The 23453-nt window shown below is 34.6% G+C and overlaps 1 protein-coding gene across 2 annotated transcripts in view; it reads left to right on the top strand.

The window, feature by feature from the left end:
• Nucleotides 1–955: 955 nt before the first annotated feature.
• Nucleotides 956–23453, top strand: part of LOC114346803 (uncharacterized) — a 138388-nt gene continuing 115890 nt past the window's right edge. The window contains exons 1-2 of one of the 2 annotated variants that reach the window (XM_050649867.1): nucleotides 956–1002; nucleotides 14196–14348. In XM_050649867.1, coding sequence (XP_050505824.1) covers nucleotides 14216–14348 — 133 coding nt within the window. In that variant the 5' untranslated portion in view covers nucleotides 956–1002; nucleotides 14196–14215. Of the gene's footprint in view, nucleotides 1186–14195; nucleotides 14349–23453 lie in introns of both variants that reach the window. The other variant, XM_028297542.2, reaches the window with a different exon arrangement.

Genomic DNA, 23453 nt, shown 5'->3' with positions numbered 1-23453 from the left:
AAGTATAGAAAAAAAAAACTTTTTCAGTGTTTTATTGTTACATATAATGAACTTCCATCAAGTAACGGTCGCATCCCTCAATAATTTTTTCCACCTACCTCTACCCAAAGTATTCATTTCCCGGCCTCATTGTAGGGAGCAAAGTCGTACTTTTCCTCCCTAGGGAGACAAAGTACTTTTACTTCCTAGGGAGTAAAAGTAAAAGTGACGTCATGGTATGTCATCGATGAAATAACTTATTGACGCCTTATATTATATTCTATGTTATATTACGTAAGTAGGTATCTATATATTTTAACGATTATTTATAGAACACGCTGTATTTTGAAGAATGATAAAAAACGGAAAATCTGACTAAATGCTTATTTGTATACAATGTTTACATTAATAATTTAACTTTTATTTGAAAGTTGACAGTTAAACTGTACCTACTTGTTAGTTTTAGTTCTCTAATAAATTTGGTTATTTGGTTACATAAATCAATTACATAAAAATGAAATCAACAAAAATGAAATCATATTTATAACATGGGAGTAAAGTGCCTTTCCTTGAATGATTACTTCATTCAAGTAAACTTCATTCTCAGGAGAAAAAGCTCTTTGCTCCCTTGTTATACAAATAGCTATTAACTTAGACATTTCACAAGAAAAATCAGATTCAGAACCTTTTCAGGCAAAAAAAGAAGGGAACAGGAGTATTAAGTATCCATTATATCATGATACTTACTTTAAGCAAACAATCACGATGAAGAAGAAAAAGACAACATGGAATACTGTTTAACCAATTAGAAGCAAAAAGTGACTCCTATACAAAGATATATGAACCTTTGCATCTATCAGTGTAATGATTTGCAATAATGTTTCTTAGTGTATGATCGTTTTAATTCCGAAATATAATTCACCCACTCGAGATATTATGCAATATAATTTAGTAACATCAACACAATTTGTTGTGTTTGCAATGTTTGAACAGGTCAGCATTTGGATCGGAGTCAATCGTCAAGTAAGTTTGTTTTTGTTTTATCGCAATATCGGACATGTGTACAAACAGTTTACTTATGTGTCCAAGTTTATAATTATTTACTGTTGGTGACAGGTTTAATATTTCTGTAATCGCGTTTAATTACCTTAGTGATGTTATTCAATATTATATGCTTGTATATTCCTATATTTATTCAACTATGTGGTATGTATAATTTCTATATTATATTTAGTAAACCCGATTATGTGTATGTATTGTGGTATTACTTAGAATTGATATTTAGGTCAATCCCTCCTTCAGGCTATATAAATTCCACCTCTTTATTCTCCAACCAGGATCAGGATATATCGACATGTAGCGAATGCTAATTTTGTTCGTTTATCAAGAAATTTTGTCTTTGATGATTTTCTTTGCTAGTCGCTTGGTCTTCTCAAATAAATAAAAAAATATTTTACTGGTTTTTTTATTGGACAATAATACTTATTGAATTGACAATCAACATGGTATATACAACAGAGTTTTAAGCCTTATAGTCCCCTGGCTTCTAAAAACTTGGTTATTTCCCTCCATTTTTCGACCCCTTACTTTTCATGTGCAATCTCTCACACATATGTCTGACACGTCTTGCCTTACTGCTGTCAACCATTTTTTCTTTGGACGTCCTGTTCATTTTCCCGTATTTTCTCTTCAATATGTGAATACCTTCAATCCAGACTCCACGTCTTTCAGCTATATTTTATTAATTCAGTTTTCTGGCATTTCTGTAATGTGATAAAGCCATCTAGTTCTATGGGCTCGTGTTTTTGCCGTAAATATTGATATTCCATACAACCTCTTTACCTACTTCTTGATTCGTTCGTCTTTTCCAAATATTCTAAGATGTCTATATTGCTCTGAAGATTTTTTTGATCACCTTTCATTCCCAAATATCTACTTTCTTTTCTTTCTTTTTCTTCTTTACGTGCCATCTCTGCGACGAAGGTTGGCAATCATCATTGCTATTCTCACTTTTGACACTACAGCCCGAAAGAGTTCAGTTGAGCTGCATCCAAACCATACTCTGAGATTTCTCAGCCAGGACATTTTTCTCCTACCTATGCTGGGCCTTCCTTAAATCTTTCCCTGCATCATGGAGTTCATATCTGTCACCACGTGTTATATGACCCAAGTGTTGAAGTTTCCTTATTTTGATGGAATCCAGTATCTCCCTACTCTACTGTATTCTCCTTACTACTTCCTCATTGGTTATTCTGTCTGTCCAGGAGATTTTCAGCATTCTTCGATACGTCCACATCTCAAATGCTTATAATCTATTAAGGCATTGTTTATTAAGAGTCCACTTCTCCACACCATAAAAAAGAAGAGAAAATGCATAACATTTAAATACTCGGTTTCTAAGATTTAGGCTGAGGTCTCTACCACATAATATTTGTTTCATATTAGTGAATGCACTTCTAGCCTTTTCTATTCTAATTCGTATTTCTTTGGTATAATCGTTTGTTTCACTAGTGTATGTCCCTAAATAATTATAATTCTGAACTCGTTTTATCGTCTTAATATTTACGTGTAGATTGATGGTTTTAATATTTTTCTTTGATATAACCATGAATTTTGTTTTCTTTATGTTTAGTGACACACCATATTCTTCACTCGTTGCAACAACCTTATCTAAAATTTTTTGTAGATCTGTAATAGTTTCTGCTGTTAGTATTGTGTCATCGGCGTATCTAATTTCACATATGGGTAGGCCATTTATTTTTATGCCTGCTACTTCATCTTCTAATGTTTTTTTGAATATTTCTTCTGAGTATGCATTAAACAGTGATGGCGACAAGACACTGCCCTGTCTAACGCTTCTTTTGATTTTTATTTTATTGGTGTTTAAATTATTTATTCTTATGACAGCTTCTTGTTCATAATACAGATTATTTATTATTCTTATATCCCGTGTGTCGATGTTTTTGTTCTCATTAGTTTTATTAACGGATTATATTTCACCGTATCGAATGCCTTGTTATAATCTAGGAAGCAGACATAGATGTCCTGGTTTACATCTAAACATCTCTGTATTAGCACATTTTCTGAAAATAATGCTTTTCTGGTTCCTTGAGCATTTCTAAATCCGAACTGAGTTTGTCCAATGTCTTGTTCTAACGTTTTGTATATTCTACGATGAATAATCTTTAGAAATACTTTGAGTATGTGGCACATTAGACTGATGCGATGGTACGGTGTTCGCAACATTGTCTGGCGTTTCTCTTTTTCGGTATAGTCACGAATGTCGATAGAAGCCATTCTTTAGGTAATATACCTGTTCTGTATAATATATGATATTAAATAATTCGACAATTACATGTATATTGCAGTCGGCTATAAGTTGCCATATTTCTGTCGGTATTTCGTCCGGTCTTACAGTTTCCCAGATTTCATTTCTTTAATGATGTGTTTTACTTCACTTTCTGTTATTTCTGGTCGAGTCTCTTCAACGAAATATTTGTTATCTATTTTGTCTCGGTTGTCGTTAAACCCTTTTCCCTGTTTCCCTTTTCATCAACTACTATATTTTGTTTGTATTCTGGATTTCTAGTTAATTCATTTATTTTCCTGTGTACATTAAAGCTGTCATGTTTATGTTGTAGCGTTTCTGTTTCATCATATTTTTCTTTTAACCAATTTTCTTTTGCTATGCGAATTTTTCGCCGTGTTTCGTTTTGTGTTTGCTGGTATAACGATTTATTTTTGTCCTCATATACTCTTCTTTTGTTCATTAAGTTTAGTAATAATTTCGTCTGTCATCCAATCTTTTTACTTTTCTTTGGGTTTGCGTAGATACTTTTGAAGGTTCTGTTAAGTGAGCCTTTATTTTTTCCCAGTTTTTGTTGATATTTTCTTCATTATATTTCCCTACAATCTGTACAGTGCTTAGACGTTCGTTAATTTTTTCTTTGATATTTTCTCTGATTTCTGGATTTCTGGATTTCTTAGTGCACTTACATATATCAGTTCTTTCTTCTTTTGCTGTTTTCTTTATTCTTTTGATTTTAATTTTTATATGAGCTACTAAGAGATTATGATTAGATGATATATCTGCTCTAGGTTGTGTTTTGACTGCCGTAATACTATTCCGATATCTTTTCTTTCTGTTGGTTCATAATCCACGTTTCATACCTGTCACTGGCACACATCACCATGAGTCTAATTACTGTCTCGTAGACTCACAGTTTAATTATCCTTGACACATTTCTTGTTTGCTGTATTGAATTTAAAGACCCTATCGTTCTGCTCTGCTTCATTGCCCTTTTGTCTATTTCTTTTCCCTATTTTTCCGTGTTCGTTTTGTTTCCTCATTAAAAACTTTAAAACTGTAGACGGCCTCTGCTCCTTTCAGTTTGATAAATTTACTCTTATTTGTGCCTCTTTTTATTTCCAGATATTGCGTTTTGGTTTGCTTTATTGTTAGTTCGTATATTTTAGCTTCTTCTCCACATTTCTTAAAAAATTTTTTTTCTACATGTTTTTTCGTTCTGTCTAGTATTACCACGTCATCCGCGTACGCTATGCACTGTTCCTTGCTATTGAAAATAATAATTGCTTATACTCATATTTGATCGTCTTTTGATCTATTCTTATACTATGAAATAAATTCGTTGATAGCGGATACTTTTCTTTTAAATTTTTATTCACTGTGAACTGCATTGAAAAGCTTTCATACATTGGTACCCTATTAATTTCTCGTGTCCTAGCATCGCTTGGTTTATGGAGTTGTACACGTGTACAAAAAACTGATAAACAATATATAAATGTAATCTTAAATTTTGCTTGTAGCTATTATTTTGAAATAATTTTAATTTACGAATTTGATCAGTGTAGACGGAGAGCTAGAGCCGAAAAATTATCGTCATAAGTAATATGGAGTTTTTCCTGTGAAATGTGTCCATTGTATATTGACAATTATGACCCCTTTCAGGCTGACACCTCAGTTGATACAGGAATTAGCAACAAGGGATGAGAGGGGAAAGTTAGTGCAGTCATTAGTTTTCACCTCCTATTTTGTAAAACCTCCATCGATTTGCATGGAAATTGGTGACTAATTAGAGCATACCTCAAGAAATAAAACTGATTTGGTGCCAACTTGCACTTTTACCCTGGTGGTGAATACCACCCCTTCCCATGGGTGAAAACAATTTTATTAAAAATAACTTCACAAATCGATAGAGAGTCAAATTTTAAGTAAAATTTGTTATACCAAGTTATTAAAATAAATCAAGACTTTTTGAATTATTAAAGATCAAAGATTTGTCTATTTAAGAGCATATGCGTGAAGTTACGGATGATACAAAAGAACATATTTATTAATTGTATGTTAGTAAAATGTTATTTTTATATTATTTCGATATTTAATTGAATTTTTTCTATCAATATAAACTGAATATGTCCAGAAACTGGGGGAGTCCAATAATGGATACATTTCACATATTATTCGAATACACTTTTGCCAAATTTATAATATCGAAATAATATAAAAATAATATTTTGGTAACATACAATTAATTAATATGTTCTTTTATCATCCGTAACTTCACACATGTGCTCTTAAACAGACAAGTCTTTGATCTTTAATAACTCAAAAAGTATTGATTTATTTTAATAACATGATATAAAAAATTTTACTTATAATTTGTCCCTCTATCGATTTGTGCGGTTATTTTTAATGAAATAGTTTTCACCTCCGAGAAGGGGTGTTATGCATCCCCAGGGTAAAATTGCAAGTTGACACCAAATCATTTTTATTTCTTGGGGTATGCTCTAACTAGTCACCAATTTTCATGCCAAATCGATGGAGGTTTACCAAAATAGGAGGTGAAAACCTTTAAAGACTACACTAACTTTCCCCTTTCATCCCTTATTGCTACTTCCTGTATCCACTGAGGTGTCAGCCTGAAAGGGGTCATAATTACCAATATACAATAGATACATTTTACATGCAAAACTCCATATTATTTATGACGATGATTTTTCGGCTCTAGCTCTTAGACTAGTAGTTGTTCTTCCAGGTCTAAATCCTCGCTGATATTCTACAATAACTTTTTCATATTTCTTTAATCTTTTCCTAGATAATAATTTTTGCAACTCCTTTATAGTGGGGGAGGAAAGTATTTGCAGTTACTCGAGCGTTATGGGAACCTAGTGGGTAGTGAAGATTAGATACTAAAACCAAAAAGGTTAAGTTTTCCATTTTAGGGGAACTTTACATTTTAGAATATAATTTTCCATTTCAAACAATCGTTTTTTCCAATTTTTCCGCCATCTATACATAAATTGAAAAAAAATCTCAAATAAAAGTTACTTATTGTTACGTAAGAAAGGATTTTGAAGCAACCCCTACCCCAGCCAGCCACATTGTTTGATTTGCTTGTCTAGATAATTGCTAAGAAGAAATGCGTTCCCGTTTAGGATTTTGTCCTCTTCAGGGTTTGTAGTGAATGTATTGTGTGGCAGTAAAAGCAAACAGTCCGAAAAACACACTGGGGCAAGTGTCGTGTCCTGGTGTTTTTCCTTGGTTATGCCGGACGGTGGTGTCCAGAAGGCCAAAAGTCAACAGAGAAGAAAGTTTTGATGGATTGTTGTTGGTTCCATAGACATTTACGTGTACTGTCCGTGCTTTGCTCTCGACCAGTCTCCCTAGAAATCATTGTACAACGACAGGCGAACCTGCGTCCCTCGTGGGCGGTCAGGAGGTGGCTTTTGAGCGAAGCGTGGACAGTGAGCGTTCGAGTGGAGAAAATAGTTGCGGCTATTTTCTTGGGACGAACAGGTATAATTGTGCAATGAAGTTGGGAAACCGCAAAAAAACAACTTCTCCCTGTTCTGGGTAGGGAAGAGGATATGTTATAGGTGGGTACGGAAGGCTAACGGAGTAGCCTCGAGGATGTTTTCGTACCCTGCCGGGAGTTCGTCAATGCACGTTTTGTGTTTGGGCGTTCGGCAGAGTACGTGGCCGGAAGATGAACAGGAACATTTGAGAGATTCTTGTGTGTCGGAGGGGGGGCCGTTGATTACTTTGATTGTGAAGTCCCTGTTCAGAGAGTTTATTCTCTCGGTGATTTTGGGGATGTTTGAGATGTTATGGATTTCGTTTGAGGGGTATCGCCAGTGCTCATAATTGCATCTACGCAAGATTCTACGTTCTGCCCTCAGCAACCTCTCTTGTTTTGCTCTAGCGCAAAGAGAGTAGAGGCATGATTTGTACTCCATGACGGGTCGAATAAAGGTCTTGTAAGTGTGAATGAGAGTCGTCTTGTGTGTCTTGCCAATTTTTCCAGAGAGAGGGTTGAGAAGTCTGGCCCTGTTCCTTACCCTATCTAAAGTTGCCTTTAGATCTGCGTCCCAGTTAAGAGTTCTGGTGAAGAGTACTCCCAAATAGTTCGCAGTCGGGCTAACAACAAGCCTTTCTCCCAACAGACTAAGTGGATATTGGTCGTCTTCATTAATTATGATTCTTTTTGACACAGAAGGGGCGCGAAACACAATTGTTGTTGTTTTGGTCGCGTTCAGCGTGACTCTCCACTTACAACACCATTCGCCAACCCCGTCCAACAGAGCCTGGGCTCTTCTGTGGAGGAGTCTTGGGTTGTATCGAGAGGTTGTTGTGAGCATTGCCGTGTCGTCCGCATAGAGAAACAGCCGAGTACCTGGGATATTTTGGTTGGTGATATCGCTGTTGTAGATGATGTACAACAGCGGTGCTAGGACTGAACCCTGGGGAACTCCAGCTTGTGGAGTGAAGGGGGTGGACTTTTGATCGCTTACTTTCACTCTGACAGTTCGGTTGTGGAGGTATGAGTGTACAATTTTGGTAAATTGTAGTGGTAGCCCGATGTCCAGAAGTTTCCGAACAAGCCCGTCATGCCAGACCTGATCGAAAGCCTTCTGCACATCCAGGAATGTGGCTATGGCGAATGAACCATCGTTGATGGTTTGAGTAACTTTAGTAGTGAAATCTATTAATGCATGTTTAGTAGATCTACCTGACTGGAATCCGTATTGGAAATTTGGTATGATATTGTGGTTTTCGAGAAAGTCATTGAGCCTCTCTTTTAGGATTAGCTCAAGGACTTTACCCAGAGTGTTGATTAAAGAGACTGGTCTATAGGATTCCACGTCGGTTGGGGGTTTGCCTTTTTTCAAAAGCATGATGGTATTGGCCACTTTCCAAGGAGTAGGGAAGTGGCTGTTTTTGAGACATGCATTGAATATTTTAGGTAGAAGAGGGATGATACTCTCAAAACCCCACCCCACCTCCGTGGGTGGTCGTTTCTGAGGTCTTTTCATAGATTTTTAAAAAATATTGAACACGTATTTTTCAGTTTTTTGATCTGATGTTCATTTCGTGAAATATAGCAACGTTTCTATTTAAAATTTTAAATTACCCCCAAGTTCTCTCCGTGGAGGGTCATGATTGGTGTTCTTTCTTATTTTTGTTATTTAATTTTCCAATTATTTCATTTTTTACGAAGCAAGGCTATCTCTTATATATTTCTTCCCTTCTTAGATTCCATAGAGTGTGCTATTTTTCCGTTTTCCATACTCATACTCATTTTCCTTGCCGTTTCCGTATCATACCTACTCAGTTTTCTTCTACTAGTTTTTTGGCAATTTTACTCTGGTATGTTCTCTTATCATCTCTTATCTCTGGTTTTTCTTCATTCCATTGTCAGTCCTTTCCAATCAGAATCAACTTATTGTAGCCTATTTTTGTCAGTCTTTCGTTACTTTTTTTCTGCTTTCTTATTTTATCTATTTCTTTCTGTATTTCCTTCTCTTTTGATGTCAGATCATTATTTATGTAGATACGAGTTTAATGCTATTAAAACTTACTTATGTTATTAAATATCTCAACTTCATCCGTGAAAATTTCTGTTTTTATGACATATAATGTTTTAACTATTATTCTTGTGTTCCTTAATTTTCTTTTTGCTTGCTGTTCCACTTTGTCTTATCATTGTTTCACTTCATTTTTTAATTTACTGTCTTCTCCTTTAACTATTTTAGTTGTTCACTAGTCGTTATTAATTCCTTTCTTATTTGTTGTATTTCATTCCTCTTCATTCACTCAACTTCTTTCTCTTCCTATCTTTGCGTGTTGCTTTTAGAAGGTGTTTACTTTGTCATTTTACTTCTTAAAAAATATTCATCCTATCCTCTTCGTTTTGCATTGCAGTTTATTATCTATTTCGCTTTCTGCGTCTTTATCACCTCCACTCATTTTTACCATTTTAATAGAACATTAGTACTAAATCAATTTATTAAGTAATTAATAGTGTAATTTAATTTTAATCAAATTTTAATCTAATTTATTCCTAAGTCCGAATCTGTATTCTTGTGATAATATGTAAATGTGTTTTGGAAATTTCAGTGCACAGGATATTCCTTTAAGGTCACAATTTTACTTTTTTTCTCACCATCACATTTCTTTGTCCATCAGGTCCTAGAATTTTCTTGTGATTAGTAAGTGGGTCGTTTGGTTTCTGTGAATGTTACATGTGTACCACATATCAAAACAATATATAGGGTGGTTCTAAAGTTAGGAATTTAGAAAGCAATGAGCAAAATCGATAAAATACCCTGTACCTCGGTTATAAAAACCATTAGAGCCAATTTCTCTTCTTCATGTGCCTCAACATTTAAGGGCATTGGCGTTCATCATGGCCCATTTTACTCTATCTGCAGTGATTCTGAAGAGTCCTCTTGCTGTTTTTCCATTCTACTACTTTACATTTTTAAACCAGGATGTACGTCGTCTCCTCCGTCCTCTTTTTCTTCAACTTTCCCTTGTATAACTAATCGCATCAACTCATATTTTTCATTTCTAAGTATGTGACCAAACGACCTTATTTTTCTTTCCTTCATAGTGTTGAGTATTTCTTTCCCTTTTTTTATTTTTTTTTTAATATATCCGTGTTTGTTACGTATTGTGTCCGTGATATTTTCCACATTCTTCAGTAACACCACATATCAAAGCTGGCACGTCTTTTTTAGTTGCGTCTGTAATTGTCCAGGCTTCAACTCCTTATAAAATAACAGAGCATACGTAGCATCTCAATACTCTAGTTCTAATTTCTATTCCTAGTTTTCCATTGCATAACATTGTTTTCATCGTCTTGAAAGCGCTTCTGGCCAACTCAACGCGTCGTTTTATTTCGAGGCTGCATTCCCATTGTTCATTTAGCTTATATTCTAAATAATTGTATCTACGTACTTTCTCTAAAGCTTTTTCTTTAACGCAGATTGTTTCATCTTCAATATTTTTGTTACTAGCAATCATGATTTTTGTTTTTTTTATGTTCAGAGCCATTACATATTAATAAGAACCCTTATTTACTGCCCGCAAGGCGTATTGTATCGTCTTAGTCTTCCGTTAACTGATATGCCTTCATTGATGTCTTCTAATGACTCTTTAAATATTTCTTCTGAGCAAATATTAAAAGAGTTGTGGTGATAGTACACATCCATGTCGTACTCCTCTTCTTATTGGAATCTCTATAGATTTTTGTTGGTCTACCCGAATTATGGCTTTCTTATATCTGTATAAATTTGTAATGATTTTCACATCCTGATCATCTATTTCTCCTTCTTCTTCTTCTTCTTGTAATAGGACTATGTCCTGTTTATTCTGTTAGTCTCTTCTGTGATCCGGAGCCCTAGCTCTCGTACCATCGTTTTTTGGGTCTTCCTATGGGTCGCTTGGTGTTGGGCTTCTGTGTCTTCGCCCATTGCGTCATACGTTTAGGGTCCATCCGATCTACGTGGTATCTCCACATGCGTCGTGTGCTATTGTCCACCTCACTACGTCTTGATCGCCTAGCTCTCTCAATGTGTCTTCGTTTCGTATTCTATCTCTGAGTGTGACACCTCTTATGGATCTTAGGGTTTTCATCTCTGTTGTTCTCATTATTTGTTTGGTGTTTGTTGTCTCGGCCCTTGTCTCAGCTGCGTATGTCAGTACGGGTCTAACACATGTCTTATAAATGCGGACTTTGCTTTCGGTGCTCATATATTAATTCCGCCAGATTATATCCCTCAGTAAACCAGATATTCTCTCTGCTTTCGTTGCCTGCTGTTTTGTTTCTTGTCGCAGATGCCTGTCGCTAGATATTTCCACACCAAGTATCTACAATCCATTACCTGTTCGATTATTTGGTCGTACACTACTAATTTACAACTAATTGGGTTCTTGGATATTACCATCGATTGGATTTTCTCTGTCGATAGTGTCAGGTTATACTTTTCGGCGGTTATTTTAAATTTTTGTAGTAGACGTTGTAAGTCATCTTCGTTTTCGGCTATTAATATTGCATCATCTGCGTAGCAATGTTTTCTCATGGTTCGGTTACCCATTTTGTATCCTTGATTCATTTTGCTAACACTACCTGTAACTTCATCCATTATTAAGTATAGGCATGAACTGAGCCTCTCCCTTGTCTAATGCCGACATTGATTTTGATTTTGATTTCTTCCATGAGCCAGTGTGTGGTTTTTCTTCGTGTTTTGTTGGATCTATTGTTCAATCTATTTCTGTGATTCGTAATATGTTTGCAAGTCTTTTGTGTTGTATTTTGTCGAAGGCTTTCTCAAATCAACCAGCCATTTGAATACGTTGCATTTGACACCGTTCGATGAGTATTTATTATACTAAACAATGCCTCTCTATTAGTGCCAAAGCCTTTTATATATCCCAGTTGGTTTTCTGTATGCGATCGTCTAAATTTTTGCAGACACGTTAGAGCCAATAAATGTGGTATATCTAGACTCACCTCACTATCTTTTAAGCCGGGAGCATTCGCGCTCATTTCTATCACGTAAGTAGTCGCGCGTAGAGAAAAAATCTCACAATACAAATTTAAATAAGAATTTAAAACTAATTTCTATTTTATAATATTTTTATTTACTTGTTAAATTAAAACTATTTATTTCTAACAATTTTAAAGCTAATTGGTACTCACCAAAGCCATAAATTAAAAAAAAATAAAAAAATAAAAAAAAAATTCCACATATTACTACGATCCTCCTTGAGGCACTTACGAGTGGAAAGCAATGTTGCAAAATTTTTTATTAAGTTATTAGCCCAATAAATGACTGTTTTGGAGTGTAATTTCCAGGGGCAACTCCGAATTGCATGAAAATTTGGATTTAGGTTCTACTTACCCTCCACTTCAAAGTTGAATTTGTGCCGTTGGTTGCTTTTACTTCGGGGGTGACATTTACCCCTTCTCGAGGGGTGAAAAACGCGTGTTTAAAATAAGGCCGGAAATGGATAAATTGATTTATTTTAAGCACCTTTTGTTCTATAAAGTTTTTTACGTAAGTCAATACTTTTCGGGTTATTCGCGATTTAAAATGTTGATTTTTCTACAAAAAACTACGTTTTCAAATCGTTTTTCCCAAATAACTCAAAAAGTAAATATTTTATCGAAAAAAATATTTTGAGCAAAAGTGTAGCCTATAAAAAAACGAAAAAATGGTGTACCAGTAAAGTGCACAAATTGAGTAGAAGCAAAGTTGTAGCTCATGAAAAATACGTTCATATTCGTCTAATTCCAAATCGAATAATTCAACGCGAAATCACCGAAGAAAGAAGCGTTTTTCGGGAATACCTTAATCAACATTTTTAAAGTATCGAAAAAAAACTTATTACTTGTTTTTTACAAAAGTGTACAGCATCAAAATAAACGAGTTACACTGAAAAATAGAGTTGGCCCCTTTTTTTGGTAAAAAAAAATCGTGAAAACCTCCCTCTATTTAGCACCCTAAATGAAATTAATCGTTCGGCTTTACCATCTATGTTAATTCTATGTGTATTGTTTCTATGATCTGTAAGTTTGATTGGTTTGAAGTGTTTATTTTTGAAAACATTTGGTTTTATATTAAAAAAAAAATTTCTAAAAATTTTTGAAAAGTTTGATTTTTTCAAAATAACTTAAAAAGTGTTAGTGATAAGAAAATCTTAAAGAGTAAAAAAATGTAGGTTTTGCTGTTATAAATATGCTAGTTTCATTTTGTTTCTCCGTAAGACAAAAATTGGTCAAGATATGGCTATTCAAAATTTGCATACACTCGTGATTAGTGACCCATTCAAGCTTTCTCAATTATAACCCTTTCAAAAATAAACACTTTAAACCGATGAGACTGACAGATCATATAAAAAATACATAGGTAATTAAATTGTTTGTAAAGCGGTAGCGACTAATTTCATTTGGGGAGCTAAACACGGCGAGATTTTCATGATTTTTTACAAAAAAAAAAGAGGGGCAACTTTATTTTGAGCGTAACTCGCTTATTTTTAATGTTAAAACTTTTGTTAATAATTAAAACAAAGCTTTTTATAAACACTTTAAAAAAGTTTAAATGGGTTTTTCCCGAAAAGTGCTTAATTTTTCGGTGATTTCACCTTGAAATATTCGATTTGAAATTAGACGAATAGGAACGTATTTTCATGAGCTACAACTTTGTTTTTATTAAATTTGATTGATAGACTTTACTGATACACCATTTTTTTTGGGTTTTTTATAAGCTACGCTATTGCTAAGGATATTTTTTTCGATAAAATATTTACTTTTTGAGTTATTTGCGAAAAACCGTCTGAAAACGTAGTTTTTTTTGTCGAAAAATCAACATTTTCAATGGCAAATAACTCGAAAAGTATTGACTTAAGTAAAAAACTCTATAAAACAAAAGTTGCTTAAAATCAGTCAATTTATCTATTTTCGGTCTTATCTTGAACGTATGTTTTTTCACCCCCGAGAAGGGGTGACTGTCACTCCCCAAGTAAAAGCAACCAGCGGCACAATTTCAACTCTGAAGTGGAGGGTAAGTAGAACCTAAATCCAAATTTTCATGCAATTCGGAGTTGCCCCTGAAAATTACACGGTATCGCCGAATTTCCCGTTCATTTACTGGGCTATATCACGGAAAATGATTAAATGTGAGATTTTTTCTCACGGCGCGACTGCTCCCGGGATATTCACTATGTAATATTTCCTTTTCCCAATGAAACACCCTATATATTACTGATACGACAAAATATGAGTTTAACAGAAAAAAAAATCACATCGCATTTAATACAGAATGTAAAAAAATTCTCAGTGGAACAATAATTCATTAAACTTTTGTCCGTTTTACAGCTGCTGTTATCTAATTTGGTTTTTCTTTTTTAGACTTCTCACAAACTTTCGTAATGGACAAAAATTCTAATAAATCGTACGATCTCGATTGGCAATGCGACACTATTTGCTCAGGATCAGGTGGCAGGGCTCGCTTCGATCCGAAAAACAAAATATGTAAATGCACCATGGACAAAAACACAGACGGTGAGTATGGAAATAAAAATACAACGAAATATTTCCTTCTGTTTTATAGCTAGCGTTGTAAATGAAAGTTTATGGCCCTTGTTTAAAGCAACCGATATTTTACAAAAACCTACATAAAGATTGAATACAAACTTCACAATACTGAAATGTTTATGATTATTTATATCCACAGAGAACGGCAGTTCTCACCAGTGGCGCACAACACCCCTACAAGCGACATTATATATAAACGAAATTTTCGATTTCCTAAACCTGACTGAATTGAAAATTGGGCCAAATCGCATCTTAAAGTTTAGGAAAAGACTCGTCCATCCATATGTTACTTCTCCATTTTGGTCCAAGGGTGTGGATTTTACGGCCCTTCCCATTTAAAGCCTGTTTTTCGTTCTCGTCCCCAAAACTCCCAAAAATTTCAAAAATTTAAGCCCGACCTTTACAGCTTCTGATAGCATAGATCCAACGCATGTTTAATTTAAAAAATCGGTTATACCATTCAAAAGTTATCGAGCTCAGAAATATGACTCAATTTTTATTTAAAAAATGGAAAATGTTTGTGGATATGTATGTATGTTTGTATGTATGTGTGTGGAAAAGTTAAACCGATCTGAATTTTTTTTCTTTGTTTCAAGAGGGTGTGAGGGCCGATTCAGAACCAGTCTAATTTTTGACTTCTGACTACCCGTAAGTTAGCTAGAGGACTAGGTAAATACAAAATAGCATATTTTTGGGCGTATATATCTTAGGTTCAAGGAAAGACAGGAAAACCGCAAATACACCAACTCAATAGGGTTGAGATAAGCTTTCAAATGGTGCCTAAGCTATTAAGCTGAGACATGCGCAGTGCACACCATAGCCAAAAAACTGAAAAATTTAACTTTGAAAATTTTGGTTTTTCGACAATTATTCAAAATTTCAACCTACGAATTTCGCCAATAACTGAGCGTTTGTAGAAGAACTCAGGACGCGTCTAACGGTGTATATCTGGGAAAATTCGAATTTTTAAGTTATAGGCTTCATAAGTATGATCAAATCTATTTCTTAAAACGGTTTTTCAAGCTCAATAATTCCTGTAATACGTTTAATTATCATACTCGATCTTGGATGTATCAGATACTACTTGTCAATACGTTTCAAATTCATGTTTAGTGATCAACATCAGGTAAGTCGTTCAGAAGTTATAGAGCTCCAAAAGTATAATTAGTCCAGGAACTGAAATTTTTCACTTAGCAATTTTTACAGAATGGATCGATTTGCTTAAAAATTTGACAATAAGTAGTGGATAATCCAAGGATCAAAATTTATATGATGCCGAAAGACGCTTTTACCATGGGGTGGTTTCCACCTCATTTCGAGGGTGGAAATTTTTTTTTTATATTTTGACCGCAAATGCTGGTAAAAATATTAATTATAAGCAAAAAATGTTCATTATACATTTTTTTGATAAAATTAATAGTTTTCGATTTATTAGTTATCAAAGCTGTTAGTTTTATATCGGAAAGATTACCAGATAACGGCAGTTCCCGCCAGTGGCGCAGAAATACACCCCCTACACGCGACACTATTATATATACGAAATTTTCAATTTTCTAAATCTGACTGAATTGAAAATTATGCCAACTCCCATCTTCAAGTTCAGAAAAAGACTCACCCATTCATATGTCAACCATCCATTTTGGTCTAAGGGTGTCGATTTTACGGCCCTTCCTATTTAGGGTCTGTTTTTCGTTCTGGTCCCCAAAACTCCCAAAAACTTCGAAAATTTAAGTCCGACTTTAGCGGCTTCTAACAGTACTGATCATTACCTTTCCAACGCTTGTCTAATTTTGAACATTACCAGAGTACGGCAGTTCTCGCCAGTGGCGCACACCCACACCACCCTACACGCGACACTGTATATACACAAAATTTTCGATTTTCTAAATGTGACTGAATTGAAAATTGGGCCAACTCCCATCTTAAAGTTCAGAAAAGACTCACCCATTTATATGTCAACCATAGATTTTGGTCCAAGGGTGTAGATTTTACGGCCCTTCCTATTTAAGGCCTCTTTTTCGTTCTCGTCACCAAAACTCCCAAAAAGTTTAAAAATTTGTCCAACCTTTGCGGCTTTTAATAGAACTTATCATTACCTTTCCAACGCATGTCTAATATTGAAAATCGGTAATACCATTCAAAAGTTACAGAGCTTAGAAATGTGACTCAATTTTTATTTAAAAAAGGGAAAATGTTTGTGGATATGTCTGTATGTGTGTTTGAAAGTTAAACCGATTTGATATTTTTCTCTGTGTTTAAAGAGGGGGTCAGGGCCGATTTAGAACCGGTGTAGTTTGTTACTTTTGACCACCCATAAGCCAGCTATAGGACTTGGTAGGTACAAAACGGCATATTTTTTGGGGGTATATATATTCGGATCACGAAGAGGCAGGAGAACCACAAATACATCAAATCAATAGTGTTGACTTAAGCTTTCAAATGGTGTCCAAGCCGTCAGGATCAGACATATACACGGCTCAGTATAGCCGAAAAACTGAAAAACTTTAACTTTGAAAATTTTGGTTTTTCGACAATTACTCAACATTTCAACGTACGAATTGCGCCAATATTAGCGTTTGTAGAAGGACTCAAGACGAATCTAACGATGTATACCTTATATCCGGCAAAATTCGAATTTTTAGGTTATAGGCTTCATAAATATGATAAAATCTATTTCCTGTGGGAAAAACGGTTTCGAAAGCTCAATAATTCCTGTAATAGCTTCAGTTATCATACTTGAACTTAGATCCATCAGATACTACTGGTTAATAAGTTTTAAACTCATATTTACTGATCAAAAGCGGTTAAGCCGTTTAGAAGTTATTAAGATACAAAATTATAATCCAATTAACGATTATTCCCCAAATGGTTTATGTAGTTCTAGTGGTTACGACGCTAAATTTGATCTGGCAACGGGCAATCCGACTTCATTTACCGGCCATCCCAATATATTTTTTTTCAATCTATTTCGAATAGAAAAAAATCTAGTGTACATTCGATGGACACTAGATCATTTGGGAGATAACGCAACAAAGGTGACAATTTATAAAGCTTGACGTGTAATAGAGGAACATTGCATTCAACTTCATACATTTAATTTATAAATACCTTTGAAAAACTCACTATACAAGAATAAAAAACCGCTAAACGCCGTAAAAATGAGTGGCGCATAAAATATTACAGCTACAAAAGATCTGATATGAATGTTACGTGGCGCGAAAATGGATTTTCATTTGATGCAAAACAAAATTTTATACTATGGTATAGTTAGACCCAAACCCAGACATCCAAAGTGAAAGTTATCTTTCAACACCAAATTGTTCTATATGGTCCACATAGTGTTCAGAAAAAAGTCACACCATTTTGAGCGTCGGGTTTGGGGAGGAGAGGGGGAAGAAATCTGCAGATTCGTAGTTTTTTAGGTTTTTCGTAAATATTTCTAAAACTAACCGATTTAGCATGAACAACCCTCTACACAAAATTGTTCTACATTAAATTTGAAATAAAAAAGGCCCTATGCATAACCCTTCTAAAATGAACGGTTTCAAAGTTACGGAGGTAGTATAGTATAATTGGTCCAAAAAAAGGCCTAACCCAGACATCCAAAGTAAAAGTTTTCCTTCAACACCAAATTGTTCTATATGGTCCACCATATTGTTCAGTAAAAAGTTACACCATTTTGAGCGTCCGGTTTGGGAGGGAGATGGGGGAGAAATCGGTAAATTATTAGTTTTTTAGGTTTTTCGTCAATATTTCTAAAACTATGCTTTAGCGTAAGTAATTTTCTATAGAGTAGTGTTCTACATAAAAGTTAAAACAAAAAAGATTCTATACATAATTGTTATAAAATCAACGCTTCCAGAGTTACGGAGGGTGAAAAGTGGAGGTTTTCGATACTTTTTATATTTACCGATTTCTCCCCCCTCTCCCCCCAAACCCGACGCTCAAAATGGTGTGACTTTTTTCTGAACATTATGTGGACTATATAGAACAATTTGGTATTGGACGATAACTTTCACTTTGGATGTCTGGGTTTTTGGTATAGTTATATCATAAATATTGCCCAAAAAATATAAAAAGTATCGAAAACCTCGACTTTTCACCCTCCGTAACTCTGGAACCGTTGATTTTAAAACAATTAAGTATAGAACATTTTTTGCTTTAAATTTTACGTAGAACATTTTTTGTGTATAACATTGTTTACGCTAAAGCACAGTTTTAGAAATATTGACGAAAAACGTAAAAAAACTACTAATTTCCCGGCTTCTCTCCCATCTCGCTCCCAAACCGGACGCTCAAAATGGTGTAACTTTTTACTGAACAATATGTGGACCATATAGAACATTTTCGTGTTGGAGGAAAACTTTTACATTGGATGTTTGGGTTAGGCCTTTTTTGGACCAGTTATACTTTACTACCTCCGTAACTTTGGAACCATTCATTTTAGGAAGATTATGCATAGGGCCTTTTTTATTTCAAATTTAATGTAGAACAATTTTGTATAGAGGGTTGTTCACGCTAAACCGCATAGTTTTAGAAATATTGGCGAAAAATTTAAAAAAAAAACTACGAATTTACCGATTTCTCCCCCCTCTGCCCCCCAAACCCGACGCTCAAAATGGTGTGACTTTTTTCTGGACATTGTTTGGACCATATACAACAATTTGCTGTTGAAGGATAACTTTCACTTTGGATGTCTGGGTTATGCCATCTTTTGGATCAACTATACTATACTATTAGTTTTATTTTAAAATATTTTTCCATAATATTTGCTAAATTTGAAGTAAACGCGCCACAAAAGAGTTTTAAAATTCAAACTGTATCAAAGGTACTCTTTTGTGGCGCGTTTACTTCAAATTTAGCAAATATTATTGAAAAATATTTTAAAATAAAACTAAAATTTTGTTTTGCATCAAATGAAAATCCATTTTCGCGCCACGTAACATTCATATCAGATCTTTTGTAGCTGGAATATTTTATGCGCCACTCATTTTTACGGCGTTTAGCGGTTTTTTATTCTTGTATTTAGTATACATGATATAGCCTTGCAAACATTATTCACGATGACGGTCCCGATAAAACAGGTGTTAAAAATGCACTCTGGCTCGAAAAAAAATTTAATTTCAGTACGCAATTTCGGAATGTCAGACGGTGGATCGGTATGCCCCTTAAGCAATCCCCATATTTACGCATCAGGTGAAGTTAGATGTGGGAGTTAGGCCCGGCGCAAATTGAACCTAAGCGAGACACAACCTGCGCCGGCGGGACGGGTGGCCCGTGCAGTTATTTTTCTAGCGCACCGCATATTGAACACAAGCCAACCCGACCGTTGTCTGTCGCCGTAACAAATAGAGACGGGCAAAATCAGTGCGGACGTGTAACGGTTACTTTTGATACCGGTTCTCAGTGGTACTGGGTACAAATACTGATTACAAAATACTGATGTATCTGATCATTGTACTGAATTGAGTAGGCAACTTTAAATCCGTATTTCCGTACTTGTAACGTTTTAAATACCTAACATCTCCCTAGTACTCGTAGCGACATGACTTTCGAAAACATCGAATTTGATCATAATAGGGCACATAAAAATATATAGTATACTGAATATTTTATTTCTGCACACAATATATTTAAAATAATATCAGAATTGTTTAATGATCCCTCCGTTAAATTTTTAATTTTATATCTTCAATGTATTTAAAATATTAGTAATATCTCCAATTATGATTTTAACTGTGTAATAAATTACTACCAACTACCACACCAACAACGCATTATTTGCATAATTGCATTTTTCTATAGTCAAAACTGCTTACCTATTATATTTATATCTCGTCTACATATTTTGTTTTTAAGCATAAACAAAAATGTAGATACCTAATATTATGATGACAAATATTTGAGGGTAATGCGATATTCACAGATATCCTTAACGGTTTTTAATAATGAATCATTTTTCAATGATAATGTGTAGATTTAAGAAATGAATAATACAAAATTTTTATACCTATATAAAGGAGATTACGCCATCATTTGCGTCATTATATTTCTAGGCCTGGATCTCGCGTACCAGAAAAAAGTTGATTAATAGCAAGCTGAAAATTTGTTACCTACTAGCTTAACGGTGTCTCGTGAGACAAACTTTGATGTATGGGAACACTGGAACAGAGGAAGTTTTAATTGTGGAACAGGTTAAACATTTGGAATGTCATACTACGAAAACGTCCCATGTATTTTGTTGCACAGAACATCCAATTGATTTGTTACCCTTTCATTAAACTGTTATGCAAAAATGAGACTGGTATTTATCACCAACTGTGCATTTTAATAAGTCCTATACGTAGAACATGTCAAATGACAGGAATTATGACAGGTGATAAATAGCAGTCTAATTTTTGCATGAGAGTTTAATGAAAGGGTGAGGTCAATTGGAAGTTCTGTCCGATAAAATACATGGGAGGTTTTTGTAGTCTGACGTTCCAAATCTTGTTCCACAGTTGACCTGTTCCACAATTAAAACTTCCCCTGTTCCAGTGTTTCCATACATTAAAGTTTGTCCGACCAGATACCATTACGCTATTAACAAATTTTCAGCTTGATATTAATCAAATTTTTTTTTGTTACGCGGGATCCAGTCCTATTCGTTTTAAGTAACCTTTTTTCTAATAATGTGTTCTTGTAAAGGCATAACTGGTATCGCCGTTTATTTTGTCTACGAGTACCTAGTAAAGTTAGCAAAGTGTTGGATTTTGATTATATGTACTAATGTTTTTATTTATCACAGTAAATTGTATTTATCATTCGTATTCAGTTCGTTTTCTATCTTCTCCCACACCTCGTCTTTTCGAACGAGTTCTATCAGCTTTCCAACGTCCATCTCGCAAACAAAAACACAACTGAGAATTGAGTCACGCGTCTCACGATCCAAGAAAACTGTATGCCGATGACAAACCTTCCCAAGCTAGACCTGCGAACGCATTAACTGATAGTAGTAGGATGTGCAGAACGGTCTACTCAATCCGCCGGTGCAGGTTGTGTCTCGCTTAGGTTCAATTTGCGCCGGGCCTTACAATGACGTTCGGGAACCACTCAGTATTTTTCGGCGCATGACACATACAAGTTTGACGCATACGCATTTCACTACTGTTCATTTTGCCGCTTACCGTATTTTCATTTGTTGTTGTTTCTTTATTTTATTTGAAACTTGTATATTTACCATCTACTCTGTACAAATGAGCATTAAGTAAAAATGTTCCTTTAAGTAAATCAACTTCCGGTTGAAAGTAATAATATATATTTATAAATGTTTATAATATGAATTTATTTTATTATCGTACATGATTATCTTGATAATTATGACATAAAAAAAATCTGTGGCAAATGGACTTGCATCCAAGCCAAAAACAAGCACACACACACACACACACAACTTCCGGTTGGTTCACCTCATTCATGCAAGTCTTCTGGCCACTGTCTCTTGAGTCTTCGAACTGGTAATGTACGATTGCTAAGAGCAGAAATCATGATTAGTTATTATTGATTGAAGAAAAGGGTATTCAACAGTTGTATTCTACCAGTTATGACCTATGGAATGAAGACGAATATACTAACAGAGGTATAGTCGATTCACTAAACTCAGCCATAACTTTCTAGTGATTTTAGTAAGCAATTTTGCCAATTTGGTAAAATTGGCAAAAAAATAATTACTAAATAGTAAGTAATTTTGCCAATTTTGTCAAAATTGGAACCGTGAACATAACAACAACTTTTCTTTGCGGTGCGTGTCCCAATTACACAGATAATCAATGTCACATACTACCAAATACATAAACAAAAACATTTAGTAATAATTTCGTATATTGGTATTAGAGGATTTAACATTTAAACTGAATTTGCTAATTACTTAAATCATTCTTATTTTCTGGATGCTTAATTAAATCCCTTTACACGACTTTCCTCCAACGCTCTCAAGACTAAATGCAAGCCCTTAAATTAGGCAATCAAAATGGAATTTGTTCGGTTCGTACTTACTAAACAGGTGGAATTTCTCGGAGTTTTATTGAAATAGATACATAGGTGATCCCTATTAGTTTCAACACTGTACACCAAACATTTCACCTTCATGTAATAAGTTACACAATAAAATATTAACTATTGGAGGTGTTAGTCATTTAGTAAAATGTAAGGCATTGTTAACATCAGTGACGTAGCTGATAGGTCTGCAGGGCCTCCAAGGCGGGGGCTCCTTAAAGCCTTCAAGCTTAACACATTAACCGCCCATTAAAATTTTTTGTTTGTTCCTTCAGGCTCCACGTTCAGAATTTCAATGTTAATGTGAATAATATTTAACTCACTGAGCACCTGGGCCAAACAAGCCGTGAGTAAATATGTGGCGTTCAATGTGTTAATACTTCTACTTTCTTTAAATTGGGGACCAAAACATATTTTTCTAATAAGCATCAAAATAGGGAATTTGGAAGGAAATAATGAAGCGGGTAATTGACGTAACTCTTGCTCTTTTCGGGTGCAATTTAGCGTTTCGTACTTTCGCGGACATGTTGGTAGTTTAGATGAAAGTGAATCCCAAAAATAATTTTTTGTCGGTGGTTCTTTTACTAGATAAAATTATCCTGTTTTAGCTAAATTAATCGATAAAAACAATAACTTAAAAAAAAAACAAATTATTTAAGCCCCCAAATACAAAAGAAGTTATCAATTTGCTGGCTCAAGAAACTGAAAACAAATTGATTCATTTAATTAAAAAATTGTTTTTATTCAATAATTCTTGATACCACTCAAGATATTTCGAAACACGATCAAGTTAATTTTATTTTCCCTTATGTAACTTGCGATGAAAATAATTTATCTTTTAAAGCAGAAGTTGTTGAAAGTTTTTTGAGATTTATTCACATGTTAGACCAAAGTGCAGAAGGTCTTGTAAATGAAAATTTAAAATTTATACAATTAAAGCACCTGTCGGTACAAAACTGCAGAGGAAAGGGGTATGATGGGGCAAGGGTTATGAGTGGTGTATATTCAGGCGTACAAAGGCGTATAACTAACATTGGA

Source organism: Diabrotica virgifera, chromosome 4 (genome assembly GCF_917563875.1).
Source record: "Diabrotica virgifera virgifera chromosome 4, PGI_DIABVI_V3a".
NCBI lineage: Eukaryota > Metazoa > Arthropoda > Insecta > Coleoptera > Chrysomelidae > Diabrotica > Diabrotica virgifera.
The sequence above is the reverse complement of the archived record's forward strand: the minus strand, read 5'-3'. Positions and strand labels throughout refer to the sequence as shown.